The sequence below is a fragment of the Ranitomeya imitator genome, chromosome 3 (assembly GCF_032444005.1).
Source record: "Ranitomeya imitator isolate aRanImi1 chromosome 3, aRanImi1.pri, whole genome shotgun sequence".
In the NCBI taxonomy this organism is placed as follows: domain Eukaryota; kingdom Metazoa; phylum Chordata; class Amphibia; order Anura; family Dendrobatidae; genus Ranitomeya; species Ranitomeya imitator.
In genome coordinates this window covers 653,725,403-653,750,188 of record NC_091284.1, presented here as the reverse complement: position 1 = coordinate 653,750,188, position 24,786 = coordinate 653,725,403, and the positions used below count along the sequence as shown (strand labels likewise).

The 24,786-nt window shown below is 44.1% G+C and overlaps 1 protein-coding gene across 1 annotated transcript in view; it reads right to left on the bottom strand.

Annotated features, from left to right (window-relative positions):
• Positions 1–530: 530 nt before the first annotated feature.
• DNAJC15 (DnaJ heat shock protein family (Hsp40) member C15) overlaps positions 531–24,786 on the bottom strand; it is a 116,375-nt gene continuing 92,119 nt past the window's right edge. The window contains exon 6 of the mRNA XM_069758231.1: positions 531–1,547. Within this exon, the coding sequence (XP_069614332.1) occupies positions 1,459–1,547 (89 nt within the window). The 3' untranslated portion in view covers positions 531–1,458. The remainder of the gene's footprint in view (positions 1,548–24,786) is intronic.

Sequence of the window (24,786 nt, the reverse complement as noted above, 5' to 3'; positions counted from 1 at the left end):
ATGGCGCTGAACGTGTCATCGAAACGTGACTTTAGCGCGAAGGTCGCGTACCGCATGGCCGACCCCACACAGGGATCAGGTCGGGTTTCATGAAACCCGACTTTGCCAAAAGTTGGCGACTTATGAAAATGACCGATCCGTTTCGCTCAACCCTACTCTTCACCAATTTATTAATGAGGATATCTGCCTTACATCTGATCGTTACTAAACCTCGGGCTTGGAATTACATATATATATATATATATATATATATAGTGAAAAAATTGGAACAGCATCAAATTACTACCTTACAAGGCATGCAGAGCTCTCCCGACCAGCAATCCAATGGTCAAAAAGTAATAAACTCAAAAAAAAGGAAAAGCAGCACAAAATAATTGAAAAAAGTGGACTTTATTGCCTGAATGCCGTGGCAACGTTTCGGATGTGTTATCCTTTGTCAAGCAATGAATACAAGAGTGAGACCACATTTTATATCCAACACATACATATCTCATTAGAAAATCATTAAATATAATAAAGTCAATGTGTTATTGTGCATCATTAGTGTAACAGTGCAATTGTGCAAGTTACTCAGCCCATCAAACCACAGCTATTGACGGGTATTATGAATAACATACTGCGTGAAAATAATTAAAAATAGCTTAATGGCCAATTGTTATTAAAAACAAATCAGGTGTCCTTACTAACGATATTATAACTTACATACACAGCTCAGTAATGGCAGCCATGGACACGGCGTTCCCAAGTGCCTACTGCACATGTCTGTGACATCACAGTCAGGGACCCACAATGCTCTGCCCTGCAGCTGCTCAGAGCCTTCCGAGGACCATGGCGCCATGTTAGCTAGGGGCGGCTTTGCCCACACGGAGGACGGAATCACATAACTATTGCAATAGCAATATAAAAAATACAGTAGCGATCCTAGAAACCCCGAACTCTGCATTACTCAGGAGTTACTGTACAGAATATGAAAAACATAAAAAATAAATAAAGAATATATAATCTATAAAATATATATATATAAAAAAAAAATTATGTACAAAATTAAACTGCTCCATACACGGTCATATGTATAAGAATAGTCTTCTCTACTCGGGAACATACTCGATGTGCCGCCGTATTTAAAGGGACCCAGACATAAGTCTGTAATACGTCACCAAGGTCCAGGAAGCCCCCCTTATTAAAGTGGGGCATGCTGACCCTGAGTAAGGAAACGGAGACCTTTGGGGGCGGGTACCCCCCGCGTTTCTCCAAACCCCTACAGTATGACACACATGACCCAATCTTTGGCTACATCTTCAACATCCCTAGAGAAACATAAAAGACCAAATGACCAAAGCAGGGGAGTTTCCTATGTTTATAAATTCAAGCTTTTATTCTCTGTAATTATATATCCAAAAAAATAATCAAAATATCAAGAGAAATGCAGAGATCAAGGAAAAAGGAAAGCAAAATAATTCACATTATAGAGTAATCAGTACAGATCCATCGTCCATTGTTCAAAGTCGTAGCCTCCATATAGTATCTCGGTATGTAAGATAGGACACCTGAAAAAGGACAAATAACTCCATAAGTTTCTTTTAAAACATAAAAAATATATATAAAATATACACTTAGGAGAGAATATAACCACTATCACATTTACATAATTGAATTAAGTTTGAAATCCACATTAAGACCATAAGGTTTTAAAGTATTGAGTTTTTTTTATCCATTCCAACTCTTTAAAAAAAAAAAAAAAATCAGGTTCCTCGCATTATGTTCTCATTCACTTTATGCAGTTAATAGCCCTCTGTGTCTGTACTGCTACATACTTAGGCAGTTAACTGGTTCATGCAGCTTTACATGAACACCCGAGCCTTACACTATGGCCGGTCCGAATAACTAAAGCAATTGTTACCATCCACCTCTCGTGTCTCCCCTTTTCCTCATAGTCTGTAAGCTTGCGAGCAGGGCCCTCATTCCTCCTGGTATCTGTTTTGAACTGTATTTCTGTTATGCTGTAATGTCTATTGTCTGTACAAGTCCCCTCTATAATTTGTAAAGCGCTGTGGAATATGTTGGCGCTATATAAATAAAAATTATTATTATTATTTCTTTTTAAGTAACCGTATACGGTCACCTCCCCTTCTCTGAACTGGTACCATATCAATAATACGGAAGCGCAGTTGTTTTTCAGTATGACATTTCTCCGTGAAATGTTTAGACACTGGTAGATCCAAACGTTTCTTCCTTATGGTATGTCGGTGTTGATTGATTCTAGTCTTGAAATCACACGTAGTTTCATCGACATACCATAAGGAACAAGGACACTGAAGTAAATATACAACAAACTCTGAGTCACATGTCAAATAATGCTGTATCCTATATTCCTCATTCGTGATGGGATGAAAGAAATTAGACCCCTTGAGCATCAAATTACAGTTAATACAGGACAAGCATGGAAAACAACCTTTCCTACTATTGCCAGTAAGTGTGGCCTGACCCTGTTTTTTGAATGACCCTATATCAGACTTCACCAGAGTAGATGCAATAGTTCGACTACGTTTATATGAGAAAATTGGTGGTTTAGAGAACTCCTTCACTTCGGGAGAACATTTATATAGCATTCCTTAATGTTTGCATATAATGTCAGCAATTTTGCCACTCTCCTCACAATACGACGTTACAAAAGGAATACGATCAAATTATTTCAATTTAGTTTTTTTCTGTAGTATTTCTTTTCTCGGTAATATATCAACCTTATTCTTCTGTATTTGCAACAATTTTTTTGGATAACCTCTTTCAGAGAATTTCCTACATGTCCCTTCCATAGATTATTTTAAAGAATCTTCAATACTTTCAACCCGCAAAAGCTGACTATACGGGATTGACTCTTTAGTTTTTCTGGGGTGTTGACTATTGAAAAGCAATAAATCATTTTTATCTGTGGCTTTAGTAAACAATTGAGTAGTAAATTTACCATTCTCAATTTGAACATTAACATCCAAAAATTGTATGTTAGTACATGAGTGTACAAGGGTGAATTTAATTGTTTCATCAATTGTATTCAGGTAGTCATGGAATTTAAGTAAGAACTCTATTGTACCCGTCCATACGAGGAAGACATCGTCTATGTATCTCCACCACGCGGCCACTTGGCTGAAGTGGTGGGACACATAGACGAAGTCCTCCTCGATGACACTCATAACTATATTTGCATATGCGGGCGCCATGTTCGCGCCCACGGCGGTCCCGCGTAATTGCAAATAAAAAGTGTCTCCAAATAAAAAATAGTTTCTAGACAACACTAGTTCCAACAGCTGTATTACAAAACCCCTGGCCTCGCTAGAAAAGTGGGTAGTTAATAACTTTTTATTCACTGCGGTGAGCCCCCGAGCATGGTCAATCAAGGTATATAGCGAAGTGACATCGAACGATGCCAAAACCACTTCGCCAAACACCTCAATCCCACTTATTTTTTCTAAAAAAATCAGTGGTGTCTCTAACAAATGATTCTGCGCAACCAGCAATTGGGTTAAGGATTTTATCCAGAAAAATCCCAATATTTGAAAAAATAGAGCCGCATCCTGGCACTATTGGTCTACCCGGGGGGTGCACGAGAGATTTGTGGATCTTTGGTAGCGTCTATATTACCGGTGTCACTGGAAATTTAATGGTCAGAAAATCATATAAATCCTGGTCAATAATTTGTTTATGTACAGCATTCTCTAAGATTGTCTTGATTTCTCTTGCTATATCAAACTTAGGATCATGTTGGTTGTGCTTTCACACTCGTGGTAGCATGAGATGGATTCTACAACCCACACAAGTGGCTCAGGTAGTGCAGCTCATCCAGGAATGCACATCAATGCGAACTGTGGCAGAGTTTGCTGTGTCTGTCAGCATAGTGTCCAGAGGCTGGAGGTGCTATCAGTAGACAGGCCAGTACACCAGGAGACATGGAAGGGGCCGGAGGAGGGCAAAAACCCAGCAGCAGGACCACTACCTCAGGCTTTGTGCAAGGAGGAACAGGAGGAGCACTGCCAGAGCCCTGCAAAATGACCTCCAGCAGGCCACAAATGTGCATGTATCTGCACAAACGGTTAGAAACCAACTCCATGGGGATGCTCTGAATGCCCGATGTCCACAAATGGGGGTTGTGCTCACAGCCCAACACTGTGCAAGACTCTTGGCATTTGCCACAGAACACCATGATTGGCAAATTCACCACTGGCACCCTATGCTCTTCACAGATGAAAGCAGGTTCACATTGAGCACATGTGACAGACATGACACAGTCTGTAGATGCCGTGGAGAGCGATCTGCTGCCTGTATCATCCTTCAATATGACTGGTTTAACAGTGGGTCAGTAATGGTGTGGGATGGCATTCCTTTGGATTGCCACACAGCCCTCTATTTGTTCACCAGAGGTAGCCTGACTGCTATTAGGTACCGAGATGAGATCCTAAGACCCCTTGTGAGACCATATGCTGGTACGGTTGGCCCTGGGTTCCTCCTAATGCAGGATAATGCCAGACCTCATGTGGCTGGAGTGTGTCTGCAGTTCCTGCAAGATGAAGGCATTGAAGCTATGGACTGGCCCGCCCATTCCTCAGACCTGAATCCGATTGAACACATCTGCAACATCATATCTCGCACCATCCACCAACGTCACGTTGAACCACAGACTGTCCAGGAGGTGCGGATGCTTTAGTCCAAGTCTGGGAGGAGATCCCTCGGGAGACAATCCGCTGCCTCCTCAGGAGCATGCCCAGGAATTGTAGGGAGGTCATACAGGCATGTAGAGGCCACACACAATACAGAGCATCACTTCCTTGTCTTGAGGCATTTCCACTGAAGTTGGATCAGCCTGTAACTTCATTTTCCACTTTGATGTTAAGCATCATTCCAACTCCAGACCTCTGTGGGATATTAGTTGTGATTTACGTTGATCATTTTTAGGTTTTATTGTTCTCAACACATTCCACTATGTAATGAATAAAGATTTACAACTGGAATATTTCATTCAGTGATATCTAGGATGTGGGATTTTAGTGTTCCCTTTATTTTTTTGAGCAGCATATATATTATATTGATTTATATTTGTTTTGTGTGTGTAAACATTATATTTGACCATGGTATGTAATGATATTATGGTCTTTAACCCCTTCCCGACCCATGACGCCACGTAGGAGTCATGAAAGTCGGTGCCAATCCGACCCATGACGCCTATGTGGCGTCATGGAAAGATCGCGTCCCTGCAGATCGGGTGAAAGGGTTAACTCCAATTTCACCCGATCTGCAGGGACAGGGGGAGTGGTACTTCAGCCCAGGGGGGGGGCTTCACCCCCCCGTGGCTACGATCGCTCTGATTGGCTGTTGAAAGTGAAACTGCCAATCAGAGCGATTTGTAATATTTCACCTATTAAAACTGGTGAAATATTACAATCCAGCCATGGCCGATGCTGCAACATCATCGGCCATGGCTGGAAACACTAATGTGCCTCCACCCCACCCCACCGATCGCCCCCCAAGCCACCGATCTGTCCGGTACACCGCTCCGCTCCCCCCGTGCTCTTGTCCGCTCCCCCCGTGCTCCAATCACCCCACCGTGCTCCAATCCAACCCCCCTGCACTCCGATCCACCCCCCGTGCATCATCCACCCCCCCGTGCTCCGATCCACCCCTCCCCGTGCTCCGATCCACCCCTCCCCGTGCTCCGTTCCACCCCCCCGCGCTCCGTTCCACCCCCCCACGCTCCAAACCCCCCCCATGCTCCAATCCCCCCCGTGCTCCCCCCACCCCATCATACTTACCGATCCTGCCGGGGTCCGTCCGTCTTCTCCCTGGGCGCCGCCATCTTCCAAAATGGCGGGCGCATACGCAGTGCGCCCGCTGAATCTGCCGGCCGGCAGATTCGTTCCAAAGTGCATTTCGATCACTGAGATATAATCTATCACAGTGATCAAAATAAAAAAAATAATAAATGACCCCCCCCCCCCTTTGTCACCCCCATAGGTAGGGACAATAAAAAAAAAATTTTTTCCACCAAGGTTAGAATAGGGTTAGGGCTAGGGTTAGGGTTTCGGTATGTGCACACGTATTCTGTTCCTCTGCGGATTTTTACGCTGCGGATTTATGGCGGATTTACCGCGGTTTTTCTGCGCATTTCACTGCGGTTTTACAACTGCGATTTTCTATTGGAGCAGTTGTAAAACCGCTGCGGAATCCGCAGAAACTAGTGACATGCTGCAGAATGTAAACGGCTGCGTTTCCGTGCAGTTTTTCTGCAGCATGTGTACAGCGATTTTTGTTTCCCATAGGTTTACATTGAACTGTAAACTCATGGGAAACTGAACGGATCCGCAGCGTTTTCCGCAGTGTGTGCACATACCTTTAGAATTGGGCTATGTGCACATGGTGCGGATTTGGCTGCGGATCCGCAGCGGATTGGCCGCACAAAAAACGCTGGAAATCCGCGGTAAATCCGCAGGTAAAACGCAGTGCCTTTTACCCGCGGATTTTTAAAAAATGATGCTGAAAAAATCTCACACGAATCCGCAACGTGGGCACATAGTCTTAGGGTTAGGGTTGGAATTAGGGTTGTGGTTAGGGTTGTGATTAGGTTTATGGCTACAGTTGGGATTAGGGTTAGGGGTGTGTTGGGGTTATAGTGTTGGAGGTAGAATTGAGGGGTTTCCACTGTTTAGGCACATCAGGGGTCTCCAAACGCAACATGGCGCCACCATTGATTCCAGCCAATCTTGTATTCAAATGGTGCTCCCTCACTTCCGAGCCCCAACGTGCGCCCAAACAGTGGTTTACCCCTTCATATGGAGTATCAGTGTACTCAGGACAAACTGCGCAACAATTACTGGGGTCCAATTTCTCCTGTTACCCTTGTGAAAATAAAAAAATGCTTGCTAAAACATCATTTTTGAGGAAAAAAAAAATGATTTTTTATTTTCACGGCTCTGCGTTGTAAACGTCTGTGAAGCATTTGGGGGTTCAAAGTGCTCACCACATATCTAGATAAGTTCCTTGGAGGGTCTAGTTTCTAAAATGGGGTCACTTGTGGGGGGTTTCTACTGTTTAGGCACACCAGGGGCTCTGCAAACGCAACGTGACGCCCACAGACCATTCCATCAAAGTCTGCATTTCAAAAGTCACTACTTCCCTTCTGAGCCCCGACGAGTGCACAAACAGTGGTTTACCCTCACACATGGGGTATCAGCATACTCAGGAGAAACTGGACAACAACTTTTGGGGTCCAATTTCTCCTGTAACCCTTGGGAAAATAAAAAATTCTGGGCTAAATAATTATTTTTGAGGAAAGAAAACGTATTTATTATTTTCACGGCTCTGCATTATAAACTTCTGTGAAGCACTTGGGGGTTCAAAGTGCTCACCACACATCTAGATAAGTTCCTTTCGGGGTCTAGTTTCCAAAATGGGGTCACTTGTGGTGGGTTTCTACTGTTTAGCCACATCAGGGGCTCTGCAAATGCAACGTAACGCCCGCAGAGCATTCCATCAAAGTCTGCATTTCAAAACGTCACTACTTCACTTCCGAGCCCCGGCATGTGCCCAAACAGTGGTTTACCCCCACATATGGGGTATCAGCGTTCCCAGGAGAAACTGGACAACAACTTTTGGGGTCAAATTTCTCCTGTTACCCTTGGGAAAATAAAAAATTGCAGGCTAAAAGATCATTTTTGAGAAAATATTTTTTTTTTAAATTTTCATGGCTCTGCGTTATAAACTTCTGTGAAGCACTTGGGGGTTCAAAGTCCTCACCACACATCTAGATTAGTTCCTTTGGGGGTCTAGTTTCCAAAATTGGGTCACTTGTTGGGGAGCTCCAATGTTTAGGCACACAGGGGCTCTCCAAACGTGACATGGTGTCCGCTAATGATTGGAGCTAATTTTCCATTTAAAAAGCCAAATGGCGTGCCTTCCCTTCCGAGCCCTGCCGTGCGCCCAAACAGTGGTTTACCCCCACATATGGGGTATAAGCGTACTCAGGACAAACTGGACAACAACATTTGGGGTCCAATTTCTCCTATTACCCTTGGCAAAAAAGGAAATTCCAGGCTAAAAAATCATTTTTGAGGAAAGAAAAATTATTTTTTATTTTCATCGCTCTGCGTTATAAACTTCTGTGAAGCACCTGGGGGTTTAAAGTGCTCAATATGCATCTAGATAAGTTCCTTGGGGGGTCTAGTTTCCAAAATGGGGTCACTTGTGGGGGAGCTCCAATGTTTAGGCACACAGGGGCTCTCCAAACGCGACATGGTGTCCGCTAACAATTGGAGCTAATTTTCCATTCAAAAAGTCAAATGGCGCGCCTTCCCTTCCGAGCCATGCCCTGTGCCCAAACAGTGGTTTACCCCCACATATGAGGTATCGGCGTACTCGGGAGAAATTGCCCAACAAATTTTAGGATCCATTTTATCCTATTGCCCATGTGAAAATGAAAAATTGAGGCGAAAAGAATTTTTTTGTGAAAAAAAAGTACTTTTTCATTTTTTCAGATCAATTTGTGAAGCACATGAGGGTTTAAAGTGCTCACTAGGCATCTAGATCAGTTCCTTGGGGGGTCTAGTTTCCAAAATGGGGTCACTTGTGGGGAGCTGCAATGTTTAGGCACACAGGGGCTCGCGACATGGTGTCCGCTAACGATGGAAATAATTTTTCATTCAAAAAGTCAAATGGCGCTCCTTCCCTTCCGAGCCTTACCATGTGCCCAAACAGTGGTTTACCCCCACATGTGAGGTATCGGTGTACTCAGGAGAAATTGCCCAACAAATTTTAGGATCCATTTTGTCCTGTTGCCCATGTGAAAATGAAAAAATTGAGGCTAAAAGAATTTTTTTGTGAAAAAAAAGTACTTTTTCATTTTTACGGATCAATTTGTGAAGCACCTGGGGGTTAAAAGTGCTCACTATGCATCTAGATAAGCTCCTTGGGGCGTCTAGTTTCCAAAATGGGGTCACTTGTGGGGGAGCTCCAATTTTTAGGCACACAGGGGCTCTCCAAACGTGACATGGTGTCCGCTAAAGAGTGGAGCCAATTTTTCATTCAAAAAGTCAAATGGCGCTCCTTCCCTTCCAAGCCCTGCCGTGCGCCCAAACAGTGGTTTACCCCCACATATGAGGTATCAGCGTACTCAGGACAAATTGCACAACAACTTTCGTGGTTCAGTTTCTCATTTTACCATTGGGAAAATAAAAAAATTGTTGCTAAAAGATAATTTTTGTGACTAAAAAGTTAAATGTTCATTTTTTCCTTCCATGTTGCTTCTGCTGTTGTGAAGCACCTGAAGGGTTAATAAACTTCTTGAATGTGGTTTTGCGCACCTTGAGGGGTGCATTTTTTTTAGAATGGTGTCACTTTTGGGTATTTTCAGCCATAAAGACCCCTCAAACTGTCTTCAAATGTGAGGTGGTCCCTAAAAAAAATGGTTTTGTAAATTTTGTTGTAAAAATGAGAAATCGCTGGTCAAATTTTAACCCTTATAACTTCCTAGCAAAAAAAATTTTTGTTTCCAAAATTGTGCTGTTGTAAAGTATACATGTGGGAAATGTTATTTATTAACTATTTTGTGTCATATAACTCTCTGGTTTAACAGAATAAAAATTCAAAATTTGAAAATTGCGAAATTTTCAAAATTTACGCCAAAATTCCGTTTTTATCACAAATAAACGCAGAATTTGTTGATCTAAATTTACCACTAACATGAAGCCCAATATGTCACAAAAAACAATCTCAGAACCGCTAGGATCCGTTGAAGCGTTCCTGAGTTATTACCTCATAAAGGGACACTGGTCAGAATTGCAAAAAACGGCAAGGTCTTTAAGGTCAAAATAGGCTGGGTCATGAAGGGGTTAATGGAGAATGTAAAATAAGAGATTGGACTAGGAAATGACATCTCAATTCTTTTTTTTTTTTTAAATAATATATCGTTATTTTGCTTACAAAAATGCATACAAACCCGTATGAAAAATCTGCATGAAAATCCACATCAAATCCGCATAGAAAATGCATAAAAAAGGCATCAAATCCGTGTGGATTTTCAACTGCATTTTCTGCCAAGAAAGGAAGAATCTGCACAGATTTCAACAACAGCAAATCTGCAACATGTGCACATATCCTTAGATTGTACCTATGAAAAATATTACATACTTCTCCCTTCTTTGTAGGTGGGAAAACTTGCAAAATCGGCAGTATATCAAATACTTATTTTCCCCAGTGTATACACAGTATGATGCTCCTACACCTCCCCTATACACAATAAGATGAGCCCACAGCTCCTTTACACACATTTTGATGGTCCCATAGTTCGGCTATACACAGTAAGATGAAACCACAGATCCCCTATACACAGTAAGATGAGCCCTCTATACACAGATCCTCTATACACAGTATACAGTATACAAAGTCCATAGGTCCCCCAAAACATAATGGTACACCACTGTATCATGGACCCCGCACTGTGTGATAGTCCCCACAGTAGGCCTCACACTGTATAATAGCCCCCATACCATATAATGGCCCCCAAAATAGTACCCACAGTTTGACAGCCCCAAGGCAGCTCCCATCATGTATAAAGGCCCCCAAACTGAATGATGGCCCTCACAGTATCCTACAAACTGTATAATCGCCCCCCGTATTAGCTCCCACACTGTATAATGGTCTCTGCATTAGTTCCCATGCTGAATAATGGCCTCATAAATTAGTGTCCACACTGTATATTGGCCCCCGAATTAGCTTCCATGCTCTATAATGGCCCTTGCATTAGCTCCCAAGCTGTAAAATTACTTTGCATCAGTAAAACGGCCCCTGCATTAGCTCCCACTCTGTACAATGGTCATCGCATTAGCTTCCGCACTGTATAACGGCCTCCACATCATATGATGGCCCCCAATGTAAGCCACAAACTGTCTAATGGTGTCTGCATTAGCTCCCATGCAGTATAATGGCTATCGCCTGCTGTTCTTGAGACCTGCGGTCTACAGAATGGATATAGTTAATAGTGACAGTAGCCCGTGGTGACCGCTTTCTCTGCTCCATGCCCCCATTCCCCCTTATAGCTACCTTACTGACTAAACTAATATAATTTGAGACAGAAATTGTTTGTTTATTAATGTACATAACATTTTGAGCTATACTTGTAAACATGGAAACATTATAAAATGAAGCCACTTGATTTGAATATCTGCTACACTCTTTCCTTAAGGGTTATTTTTGTCTTTTAACTCCTTTACCCCCGAGGGTGGTTTGCATGTTATTGACCGGGCCAATTTTTACAATTCTGACCACTGTCCCTTTATGGCTACTTTCACACTTCCGCCTTTTGTCCTCCATCGCAATCCGTCGTTATGGGCAAAAAACGGATCCTGCAAATGTGCTTGCAGGATGCGTTTTTTGCCCATAGACTTATATTAGCGACGGATCACGACGGATGGGCACACGTCACATTCGTCGTGTTTTGGCAGATGCGACGCACAAAAAAAGTTCAAAATAACTTTTTTTGTGCGACGTGTCCACCATTTTCGACCGTGCATGTGCGGCCGAAACTCCGCCCCCTCCTCCCGAACTGCAGAATGGGCAGCAGATGCATTAAAAAACTGCATCCGCTGCCAACGTCTTGCAGTTATTTCACAGTGTCCGTCGGTCCGACGCATTGCGACGGGCCCGTACCGACAGAAGTGTAACAGTAGCCTATGAGGTAATAACTCTAGAATGCTTCCATGGATCCCGGTTTTCTCATGACATATTGTACTTCATGCTAGTGGAAAAATTTCCTTGATATGACTTGCGTTTATTTGTGAAAATGATTGAAAATTTAGCGAAAATCTTGAAAATTTCACACTTTTCCAACTTCTCATGCCCTTAAAGGGACACTGTCACCTGAATTTGGAGGGAACAATCTTCAGCCATGGAGGCGGGGTTTTTGATTCACCCTTTCCTTACCCGCTGGCTGCATGCTGGCTGAAATATTGGATTGAAGTTCATTCTCTGTCCTCCGTAGTACATGCCTGCATAAATGTAACCACAGTCTCCATGCATAAATGTAACCACAGATGCAAGCTTAAGCGGCTATGGAGCTCACATAGAATGACGCTATCTTCAGAGAACATGGCCCAAATCTGTACGCAACAGTTCCTCCAATTACAGGGAACTTAGATCAGTTTGGGAAGCACTGAAAAGATGTCAAAAGGAGGTGCAAGGGCGTCATCTCAGAATCTTCTTGGACAACTTGACCACTGTATCTTTCCTTCTTCATCAAGGAGGTCCGAGGCACCGTCACCTGCAGGGATTAGCCGAATCAATATGCTCTTGGGCAGAACGCACTCTGAAGTCCATCACAGCGGTAAATCTTAAAGGTTCAAAGAACCAGATAGCAGACTTTCTCAGCAGGGAAAGGGTGCAACCCTCGGAATGGTCTCTAAACGAAAAAGTCTTTGTTCAGCTAACCCAGCGATGGGGCACTCCACAGATAGACTTATTCGTCTCCCACCACTCGCCCTAATACCGAGAATTTTGAGGAAAATACAGGGATCCGAGAAGTATAGGTTTCTCCTTGCGGAGAGTGACATGATAAGCATGTCGCGGTGAGGAGACTTAAAGCCGAAATGCTCCTCTGGGAAATATGCAAATTGTCTCTTCAGAGAGGAAGAGGACTAGAACTCTAGTGCCACCTATTGGAAGTAGGAATCCTAACAGTCAATGTCGACCCTTTAACGAGCCTTGTCACATGACATAGGATAATAGCCAAACCAGAATCTCAATTTGCAGACACTGTGTTTCGGGGTACTGCCTCTCGTCAGTGCAAAGTAGAGATCTGGTTTGGCTGATTGAGAGGCGTCTGACCGGGATCCAAGAAGTATCGTTTCTCCTTGTGGAGAGTGACAAGATAAGCATAAAATACAGGAAGTCCTACAGCACTAATCTTAATAGTGCCATATTGGCCCAAGAGAAGCTGGTTTGCCCTTTTGAAGTGGATGGCTTTGGAAGATCCAGTTCTGCTACCATCAATGTGGGACCTTCTGACGCAGGGACCGATGATCCATCAAAACCTGGAGATGCTACAACTTTCAGTGTGGATCTTGAAAAGGAAATCCTGAGATCAAAAGGTCTATCAGATTCAGTCATCTAAACCATGCAAAAAAAGCAGGAAGCCAGTGACATCAGCTATATATCTAAAAATCTGGAAACATTTTTTCACACACAGCAAAACTCCAATATCCACCTTTCAAGGACCAAATATTTCTCAGATCTTAAATTTCCTTCAAGCAGGCTTCGACACAAGTTAAATACCTAGTACTGTAAAAGTCCAAATTTCAGCTTTGGGCACCTTTTATGACTATCCACTAGCTGACCATGCCTGGGTTGTAAGGTTCATTAAAGCTACGCAATGCATTAGGCCAACAATACGTAGCTCAGTACCCCCCTGGAATCTCAGTTTGGTACTAAACGAATTACGGAAAGCACCATACGAACCTCTAGATCAAGCAGACCTAAAGTCTGTAACGTTCAAAACTGTCTTTCTGGTTGCAATAACGTCAGAAAGGCGAATAGGTGAGATCCAAGCTCACCCATACTTAAAAATCCAGGAAGATTGTATTATCTTGAAATTGGATCCTGCATTTCTCCCCAAAGTAGTGACTGACTTCAACAGAAATCAAGAAATTATAATACCTACGTTCTGCCAGAACTACAACAACGACAAAAAACGCTCTCTCCACTCTTTGGATGTCAAAAGGACAGTTTTACAATATTTAAAACTTACAGAAGGCTGGAGAATTGACTCAAACCTCTTTATCCAGATGAACGGGAAGAACAGAGGGAAAAAAGCCTCAAAAGCTACTCTAGCCAGATGGATTAAATCTACCATTTGTGCCGCTTATATTTCAGCTGGTGAATCTCCTCCAGAGAATCTTAAAGCTCACTCACTGAAAGCAATCTCTGCTTCGTGGGCAGAGAGTGCCGGTGCATCCATGGACCAAATTTGCCGGGCAGCAACTTGGTCAAACTCAAATACCTTTTGCAAACACTACAAGCTAGACATTCTGTCAAATCAACAGATGGTCTTTGGGAGGTAAGTCCTCCAAGCTGTAATCCCACCCTAAATAGGAGTTATTTGGTATTTCTCCTGGTGGTGCTGTCGGAAGGGAAATCCTGGAAAGTAGTAATTAATACTACCGGTAATAGTGTTTCCAGGAGTGCATCATGACAGCACCCCTTTTTTACCCTCCCTTGAATTTCCTGTCTGATGTGTGATATGAACATGTATAGAGAGGAAGTTCAATAAAATTGCGTTGCATCCATCCTGGTGTGGTACTTTGGAAAATCACTGAAGGGTGGAGGTGGGGAGGGGCTATTTAACCTCTTCAGTGTTCCTGTCCCTATCAAGGATATGAAGGACAACCTCCTGGTGGTGTGGTCATGATGGACTCCTAGATACACTATTACCGGTAGGACTGATTCCTACTTTTTCTGAGTGTGCCAATACCCTAAATGTCATCAGGAAATATTTTTCAGGCACAGCGCAAAGCTCAGATGGCAAGGATTGCCAAATTTTACTGTTATGGTTTTCAGGTGCCATAACCCACTGGGAGAGCCCATGAGGTGCCAGAACAGCAGAACCCCCCATAAGTGACCCCATTTTACAAACTACACCTGTCAATGAATTCATCTAGGGGTGCAGTGATCATATTGACACCATGGGTGTATCACAGAATTTTATACCATTGAGAAGTGAAGACAAAATAACTACATTTTTACCACCAAAATTTTGTCTTAGCCAAAGATTTTACATTTTCACACAAAAAGTGGGTAAAAATGGCACCAAAATTTTCTCATTTCTACTGATCGTGGCAATACCCTATATGTGACGGTGCAGCACTACTTAGCCATGCGGAGAGACTCGGAAGGAGCGGAGCGTTATTTGCCGGAGAAGCGTTACAGTAAGTGGTCTTCCCCATTGCCGGGTGCTGAACACGGCTCTCCTCATTCTCACCTGCTCTACCGGCGATTGGCGCAAGCAAAGAATGATGAGAGTTACATTATAAAAGAGACAGCAGGCGGCGGCTGATAGGACTATTTCTCCCATCAGCCTATCCCTGCTGCTGCTAATAACAGTGACAGCAGGTGCGGCTGATGGGGGTATTCATCAGCCACCGCCTGCACAATAAATGTAAAAAAACGGCATGCGTTCCCCTGTATTTTCTATAACCAGCCAGGGAAAACTCACAAAATATTTTTTTAGCGTAATATTTATATATTTTTAACCGTTCTGTCTGGTATTCCTTGTCCCCTGTCACACATTTATTTTGATATTGTTTTTATGTTATTAAATTTTTTTAATATTTTTTTTCAACATTAAATTTTCCTCCAATAAAAGTATGTTTCCCTTTTGGTATTTTGTGTAATCATGTATTAGGTAGTTAGCAACCAACTGCCTCTTAGTCTTAGGTCCATAGTGAAAAAAAATGTCTTGGATAACCCTTTTAATTACATGTATATTTGGGGGGGCTAAAAATTATTTTTGCATTTAGGTTTCATTAAAAATTTTGCATGATTTTGCTTTTGAAATCTTTGTTTCCCTGCACATTCAACTTTAAAGGGTTGTCTTGGTTTGGGATGAAAAACAAAGTGACTGCATAATTTTGAAGCCTCACAGTGCATGCAAAGCTTGCTGTTAGGATTCTTCAATGCCTGCAGGTAGACACATGACTGCAAGTATGTGATTTGCATACATGCAGTCATGTGCCAACTAGACGTGCTCAGCCTTGAACAATACACTTGTATTGAGCTAGGTTGTGCATGTCTAGTTGTAATGTGGTTAAAACTATGTAAAACACATACTTGTTGTCACGTCACCGCCAAATACGGACGGCGTATGGTGCACGGATTGTGAAGATTCAAAAGTCACATAGAACGACTGCAGACTTTCATTCCAAACCTGAACAACCCCTTGTGTAGTTTGTGCCCATCAATCTGACTCAGAAAGACAGATAAAAGAAAAAAGTACAAACCTTCCAATTAGACTGTCAGAAAGAGCTTACTGACAGTTTCTCAAATAAAAAGGTCACTTTTGGGTAGAAGTGATCTATAATTTAACTTGTTGACCAGGAACGACTCATGATGCTCCAGAACACTCCAATGATGGGTCACTGAGAGCTCCTAAACCATGAGGAGCACTGTCAAATTTCACCAATATTCAATGACTTATGTCATTGTGATGTTCTAGTAAAGCAACTCAGCTTGAAACATTGCAAGCAGCACTGTAACTGAATCAGTAGTAAAATAAAGGTGACATTGCAAATTTACTTTGTTTCCGCATTATTATTATGATTAATTTCCAACTAGTTCTTTTTAGTTTTTCATCACAATGATTACATATCATTTGTTGTAGGCCTACGTTTTCCAGCATGCTATTACCACAATTTGCATTGTCAAAAAATAGGGTATGCTGGCTGGGTGACTTAAACAGGCAGCTAATGAAACAATCTAGTAGGTAATAAATTAATTTGAATTTTAATCATTCTGTTTCGGAGCTATGCAGGCAATTTCACATCTAACGAGGCAATCTTGTTAGCCTTTTAGCGATTAAATGTATATTGGAAGTAATTCTGTTGGATTTTAAATTCAGCATTATTGAGTATAATGTAAGTAACAAAATATAGCAAAGTTGACACATCTTTGATCATGTTTTGGAATCTGAAATCTAATTACGCATTCTGAAAAATGCATCTTTTTCTCACTATTGGGACATAGGGAATTCAAAAACCATCTTCATGATGAAACAGCTGTATCTCTGCAAGAACGAACAGACTGCAGTGTTACCGAAAGAAAAGATCATTAAGAAACATTCCCTATGTGCTATGCAATATGAAATTTTGCAGTGGGAAAAATTGAAAAACATTGATGTCATTTTGTGTTTTATAATATTGTTGGTCTTCAGTGTATTAGAAATACAACCCTAGATATTGGCTGTTAAGGGAAAATGGCTGGATGTTATATTCCAACAAAACAGTTGAACATTTTTCAAAAATCCAGTTGAGGTTGTATAGTCTGCAGTAAAGCCCATGATACAAGATAATGTTCTAGTTGATAAGTAATGTCAAAATTAAGAAATGCCAAATCGGCATGAGAAAATAATAGATCTGAGCTGCCCCATAGAATAACATTGGCCCGAGAGCTATGTAATGTTTTATTGCACAGCACTCGGCCATGTGAGCTTGCCCTAATAGTTATTCCAAGAACAGATTCTCCCATCTGAGCTGTGGATCTCTGCAGCTCCTCCAGAGTGACCATGGGTCTCTTGGCTTCTCTAATTAGTTGCATCCCTTGCTTGGGATGTCAGTGTATGTGGACGACCACGTCCAGTTGTGTCATACTTCTTCCATTTTTGCATGATGGCTTGAACAGTCCTTCGTGAGCTCTTCAGAGCTTGAGCTATTTTTTTATAACCTAACCCTGCTTTACTCTTCTTCACCTGTCTGGTGTGTCCCTTGGTTTTCATTATGCTATTTGATCCCTAATGTTCTCAAACATCTCAGGCCTTGACAGAACAACTGCAGTTATACTGAGAATCTATTACACCCTTGGACTCTATATACTAATTATTTGACTTCTGGAGGCAATTGGTCACTCAGGATTTTATTTAGGAGTATCAGACTACAGAGGGCTCAATATAAGTGCACGTTACAATTTTTAGACAGCAGGGCAGCACGGTGGCTCAGTGATCAGCACTGCAGCCTTGCAGCGCTGGAATTCTGGGTTCAAATGCCACCAAGGACAACAGCTGCAAGGAGTTTGTATGTTCTCCTTGTTTGCGTGGGTTTCCTCCAGGTACTCCGGTTTCCTCCCACATTCCAAAGACATACTGATAGGGAATGTAGATTGTGAGCCCCAACGGGGACAGCGATGATAATGTGTGCATACTGTAAAGTGCTGCGGAATATGTTAGCGCTATATAAAAATAAAGATTATTAGATTTATATTTTTAAAATAATCAGAAAATCATGTATCATTAATTCACAAATACTTGCTACTTTATGCTGGTATATCACAAAGATCCCAATAAAATACATTTAAGTTTATAAGTTGTGAGGCAGTGACCAGTGTCATATGCGAGGGTCGCTATGTGTCCCCCAGGATGTGCTTAGAAGCATATTAGATCCGCTGGAGTGCCCTGTGCTCACAGCAGGTTGCCTGTGAGACACAGGGAAGAATAAAAGTAAGTGTGAACTGGGTCAAGTTATTTGTCCCAGAATTTATTCAGGAAAACCTGGTATGGGCTTTTATTTTGAAACGGACTGCAGGATGGTAGTGGGGCCGGTCCGTTTCCTCCAGCCCAGATCTTATAGTGGCCCATGGCCATAGAATCTGGAGGATAGAAAAAAAAACCCCAGCAAGAGTTTGGGTGTGTCAGTCTGGTCTGGGAGTCAGACCTTGCAGGAGGCTTGTGCAAAGCTCCTTCCGTGTGGAGAAACACGGGCCAGGCAGAGCCTGAAAAGCCAGACACCCCAGCGTATACGGGGGTGTAATACGCTCACGGCAGCGGACTATGGACTGTTGTTTTATTTTTTTCCCCGGCTGCATACTGAAGGACTTGTTTGCTTTCTTTTCCGGTTTGTGAGTATGCTGTGTAATAAACAAGACTTTGTTTGAACTTTATATGGGTCACTGCCTATTCACTGCACAGCAAGGACATCGCTACATCACATTTGGTGGAGAATGCGGGCAGTGTGAATTAAGGCATACCCCAACGCCATTTGCATGTCTGTTATTAAGCCTGCTACATTGCAACTCAGGCCTACAGACAAAATGGAGGAGATCCTGAGGCAGCTAGTCCTCACACAGCAACAACAGCAACAAACGAATAACCTGTTGCTGCAGCAAATTACAGCCCTGCGAGAGGCACCTCCAGCACCGACCCCGGAACGTCGCGATGCCCGTGACAAGGTCCGCTCTGCTTTGAGGAAATTGAGTCCGGAAGATGACGTGGAAGCTTTCCTCACCGTCTATGAGCGCACGGCAGAACGGGAGAATCTGCCAGCAGCACAGTGGGCTGAAGTTGTGGCTCCGTTCTTGAGGGGTGATGCGCTAAAGGCCTACTTTGACCTCAGTTGGGAGGATGCCCAGGACTATTCCAAGTTAAAAGGTGAGATCCTTGCCCGACTGGGGATTAATACTTATGTGAGAGCTCAACGGGTGTTTTCTTGGACTTTTGTGGAAGCCCAGCCTGCCCGGTCTCAGATTTTTGACTTATTGCAGCTTGTGAAACGGTGGCTCCAACCTGGGACTTTATCCACAAGTCAGATAGTGGAGAGGGTGGTGGTCGACCGACTGGTGAGGGCTCTGCCAGCGGCCATTCAGCGTTGGGTGGGTCAAGGGGACCCGGGTACCCTAGACCAGGTTGTAGGCCTGATAGAGCGATATAAGGCCACCCAGGACTTTATACGGGACACTGCTCCGCTTCGGCTGTCACGTAAGGCTCCGCCAGCTCAGGAGTCTGAGAAAAGTCCACGGCCCTCCACTGGGACAAGACCGGACCGAGTCCATGCTGAGGGGTTGTCTCGGAAAGAGAGTGACCACAGACCTGTGTCCCCTAAACTGGCTCCAAGGTTACCTCGTGCCACAGTCGTTACGTGTTGGCGGTGCCAAGAACCTGGACATGTGGTTGCTAATTGTCCCCTAACAACAGAACCCATGGACTGCGGGTATACCCGCCGCGTGTCTATGTATGCCCAGCCAGTCTGCATTGCCACTACAGACCCTGCCGGTACCGAACCTCAGCTGTGCAGAGTGCTCGTTAATGGGTACCAGACGGATGCTCTCTTGGACTCGGGGAGCTTAGTGACCCTGGTACACGGGTCCTTGGTTGCTGGGGACAGTCCTATTGGACGGAAAGTGGGGGTAGTGTGCATACATGGGGACCTCCGAGAGTACCCGACTGCGGAGGTCACGTTCTCCACCCCATGTGGAGAGATAAAACATGTAGTGGGAGTGGTAAAAACTCTTCCGTATGGGACTGTGATGGGTAGAGACTTACCGTTGTTCTGGTCCCTCTGGGAGACCAGAGTTAACCCTCTCAGGGTAAAAAGCATTCCGGGTGCAGAACCCGAAGATCCCGAGTCAGGGATACCTGCCGTAGGGGTCACCACGATAGGGACAGTGTGTAATCCCGATAGGTTTCCCCTAGAGGTATTGGCAGGGGAAGTGGAAGAGAATCCACCAATTCATGAGCTGGAGGTGTCAGCTGGTAAGTTTGGGACTGCCCAGCTCCAGGATCCCACTCTGACCCGGGCAAGGGAAAGAGTAATCGAGGTAAATGGGGTGGCACAACAACCTGGTGCAGAAAAGGAGTTTCCCCGGATGGCAGTCATCCAGGAGTTACTGTACAGGGTTGAAAAAATCCGGGATGAGGTGGTAGAACAACTGGTAGTGCCCCAACCCTATAGTCGGGCGGTGCTCGACATGGCTCACACTCACATGTTGGGGGGGCAGTTGGGGGCCAAAAAGACGTTAGAGCGCATATTACAGAGGTTCTTTTGGCCTGGTGTCTACGCTGAGGTTACAAAGTACTGTGACACATGTCCTGAGTGTCAACTAACCTCACCCACCACGAACTACCGGAGTCCGTTAGTACCTCTGCCCATCATAGAAGTACCCTTTGAGCGGATAGCGATGGATCTGGTGGGACCAATACTAAAATCCACCCGGGGCCATCAGCACATATTAGTAGTCGTAGACTACGCCACCCGGTATCCAGAGGCGATACCGCTTCGGCACACTTCGGCTAAACTAATAGCCCGTGAACTGTTTGCCATGTTCTGTCGTCTTGGGCTTCCCAAGGAGATCCTTACAGATCAGGGAACCCCTTTTATGTCTAAAGTGACTAGGGAGCTATGTAAATTGCTCCAAATTAAACAGTTGCGTACGTCAGTGTACCATCCACAAACCGATGGGTTGGTCGAGAGGTTTAATAAGGCCCTCAAGGCCATGCTCAAAAAGATGGTCGCCAAGGATGGGAAGGATTGGGATATGTTGTTGCCATATTTAATGTTCGCCATACGCGAGGTACCGCAGGCGTCCACGGGGTTCTCCCCATTTGAGCTATTGTATGGCAGGCACCCGAGGGGGCTGCTGGATGTAGCCAAAGAGACGTGGGAACAGGAGCCCACTCCACATAAGAGTGTTATCGAGTACGTGGCAAGTATGCAGGATCGGATTGCAGTCGTGCAACCCATCGTAAAGGAGCATCTGTTGGATGCCCAGGCCGCTCAGAGCTGTACCTATAATAAAAGGGCCACGGTCAGGTCCTTTAAAGAAGGAGACCGGGTGTTGGTACTAGTGCCCACCACAGAGAGTAAACTCATGGCCAAGTGGCAAGGGCCGTATGAGATACGGGGAAAGGTGGGGGAAGTGAATTACAAAGTGTACCAACCCGGGAAAAGAAAACCCGAGCAGTTGTACCATGTAAACCTGCTAAAGGCCTGGAAGGACCGAGAATGTTTGGTCACAGATGCAACTACGGTCATACAATCGGAGGTCCCTCTGGCCCTGGCCAAGGACACAGCCAGGTGTGAGGTAAAGGTCAATGATGCCCTCACAAAACAGCAGCGGCGGGAGGCTCGAGCTTTGGTACAGCAGAATATGGATGTATTCTCAGAGCTGCCGGGGCGAACCTCAGTGATTCAGCATGACATTGTCACTGAGCCCCGGGTAAAGGTGCGGATGAAACCGTACCGAGTGCCAGAAGCCCGAAGGCAAGCCATCGCGGCCGAGGTAAAGCAAATGCTTCAGTTGGGAGTCATTGAGGAGTCCCGAAGTGAGTGGGCTAGCCCCATTGTACTAATACCAAAACCTGATGGGTCATTACGCTTCTGTAATGACTTTAGGAAGTTAAATGAAGTATCAAAATTTGACCTGTATCCCATGCCACGGGTGGACGAGCTAATTAAGAGACTGGGGAAGGCCCAGTACTTCACCACACTGGATCTCACGAAAGGTTACTGCCAGGTTCCCTTAACAGAGTCAGCGAAGGAAAAGACCGCTTTTATAACCCCAGAGGGTCTCTTTCAATACGTTGTCTTACCTTTTGGGTTACATGGAGCTCCGGCCACATTTCAGAGGCTGATGGACATTGTGTTAGCGCCACATAGAGACTACGCGTCAGCCTATTTGGATGACATAGTCATCTTTAGTACCGACTGGGATACCCATCTGTCCCAGGTACAAGCAGTGCTAGAGTCTCTTAGAGCCGCAGGGTTAACAGCAAACCCAAAGAAATGTGCGATAGGTCTCACGGAAGCCCGGTACTTGGGATACATGATCGGCCGGGGGGTTATCAAACCTCAAGTGAACAAAATTGAGGCCATTCAAAACTGGCCCAAGCCCTTAAGTTCCAAACAAGTGAGGGCATTCCTTGGCATCATTGGGTATTACCGTCGGTTTATACCCAATTTTGCTGGTAAATCGGCTTCCCTAACGGACCTGTTAAAAGGGAAGAAAACGGTGATGGTCAAGTGGAATCCTCAAGCAGAGGAAGCGTTCCAGTCTCTGAAGTCGGCGTTGTGTGGACAGCCGGTCCTCATCAGCCCCGACTTCAAGAAAACCTTTATTGTGCAAACCGATGCCTCAGAGGTAGGCTTGGGAGCGGTGCTGTCGCAAGAGGTGAACGGGGATGAGCATCCAGTCACCTATTTAAGCAGGAAACTGACCCCGGCAGAGAAAAATTATAGCGTAGTGGAGAAGGAGTGCTTGGCGATCAAATGGGCCTTGGAGTCCCTACGCTACTATTTGCTCGGGTGTCAGTTTCGGTTGGTAACAGACCATTCACCCCTTGTCTGGATGAGAAATGCAAAGGAAAGGAATGCCCGAGTCACCAGATGGTTCTTGTCCCTACAAAATTTCAGCTTCTCTGTGGAACATCGGGCTGGGAAATCACAGGGAAATGCAGATGCCCTGTCACGGGCACCATGTATGCTGACAAATGTTCAACCCCACAAGTCTGAACAGAGGGGGGGGGGTATGTGAGGCAGTGACCGGTGTCATATGCGAGGGTCGCTATGTGTCCCCCAGGATGTGCTTAGAAGCATATTAGATCCGCTGGAGTGCCCTGTGCTCACAGCAGGTTGCCTGTGAGACACAGGGAAGAATAAAAGTAAGTGTGAACTGGGTCAAGTTATTTGTCCCAGAATTTATTCAGGAAAACCTGGTATGGGCTTTTATTTTGAAACGGACTGCAGGATGGTAGTGGGGCCGGTCCGTTTCCTCCAGCCCAGATCTTATAGTGGCCCATGGCCATAGAATCTAGAGGATAGAAAAAAAAACCCAGCAAGAGAGTTTGGGTGTGTCAGTCTGGTCTGGGAGTCAGACCTTGCACGAGGCTTGTGCAAAGCTCCTTCCGTGTGGAGAAACACGGGCCAGGCAGAGCCTGAAAAGCCAGACACCCCAGCGTACACGGGGGTGTAATACGCTCACGGCAGCGGACTATGGACTGTTGTTTTATTTTTTTCCCCGGCTGCATACTGAAGGACTTGTTTGCTTTCTTTTCCGGTTTGTGAGTATGCTGTGTAATAAACAAGACTTTGTTTGAACTTTATATGGGTCACTGCCTATTCACTGCACAGCAAGGACATCGCTACATCACAAAGTGCAACATGAAAAAATGTGGAAACGTTCACGGGGTATGAATACTTGTTCAAGTCACTGTATACTGCTAAAAAGAAAACCATATAGCTGGCGTAAAGACTGTTGTTGAATGTAAGCACCATTGATGTGATTGATTCAGTTTTTGAATATCTTTTTTGTGCAATTTTCCAAATGTATTCACTTGGCTGATGCTCAATAGAAATGTAGAGAATGCCTATTTTAGATTCATACCACATTTTTAAATGTATCCAAGTTTTTTTTTACAAACAAGGATTTGTACTGTATATAAACTATAAGCTGCTTTAGATGGATTTGTTTGTTATGTTTTACAATGATGGTGGATATATTTTCCTTCTGACTGTGCAATTTTGTTTCTGAAATTGGTTGTCCGACACATTTATTGAATTTGACAGTGACTAACATGGAGAATCCTAAAGTATAATATACTGTTAAGGTACCGTTGTTTTTACACACTGCATGCTCGTCACGTCTTTATTCTATTTGAATACAGCTGATCACAAGCCAACAGTTTCCCTTCCGCTCTTCTCAATGGTAAAAACTGAGAGAAGTGGAAGAGAAAGGTCGGCTTGAAATCTTAAAAGGGGCTGTCAACTTTTGGGGACCAATTTTCTTTCTTACGCAAATGCATGCAATTGGTACATAAAAATCATTTTTTGCAATTAGGTTTCATTAAACCTTTAACGACCACCGATACATCTTTTAACGATGGCAGTTAAGGATGCCTATTCCTCAGTGCCGCTTTTTAACGGCGCTGAGAAAAAAAAGTGTATAGCGACCCCCGGCGTCGGAAAATCCCCACGGTCTCAGCTACCAGGAGTAGCTGGAGAACATGAGTCGGGTCGGTTTTTACCATCCTCTGTATCTTGTGATCGCCGTTATTCGGTGAATAACCCAAAAAAAAAAAAAAAAAAGAGTCAGATTTTCAATTCATTTTTCTCTCCTGATATGATCTAGCACTTCAGAGGAGGAATGGGGTCCCCCGAGCCCCCAATAGCTCCACCATCCCCGGATTATCCAGCACTCTCCCCCCCCATGTTCCTGTTAGAAAATAGCAGACGCATGTGCAGTGCGCCCACTGATATCTGCCGGCCGACATTCGTTAACAATAGA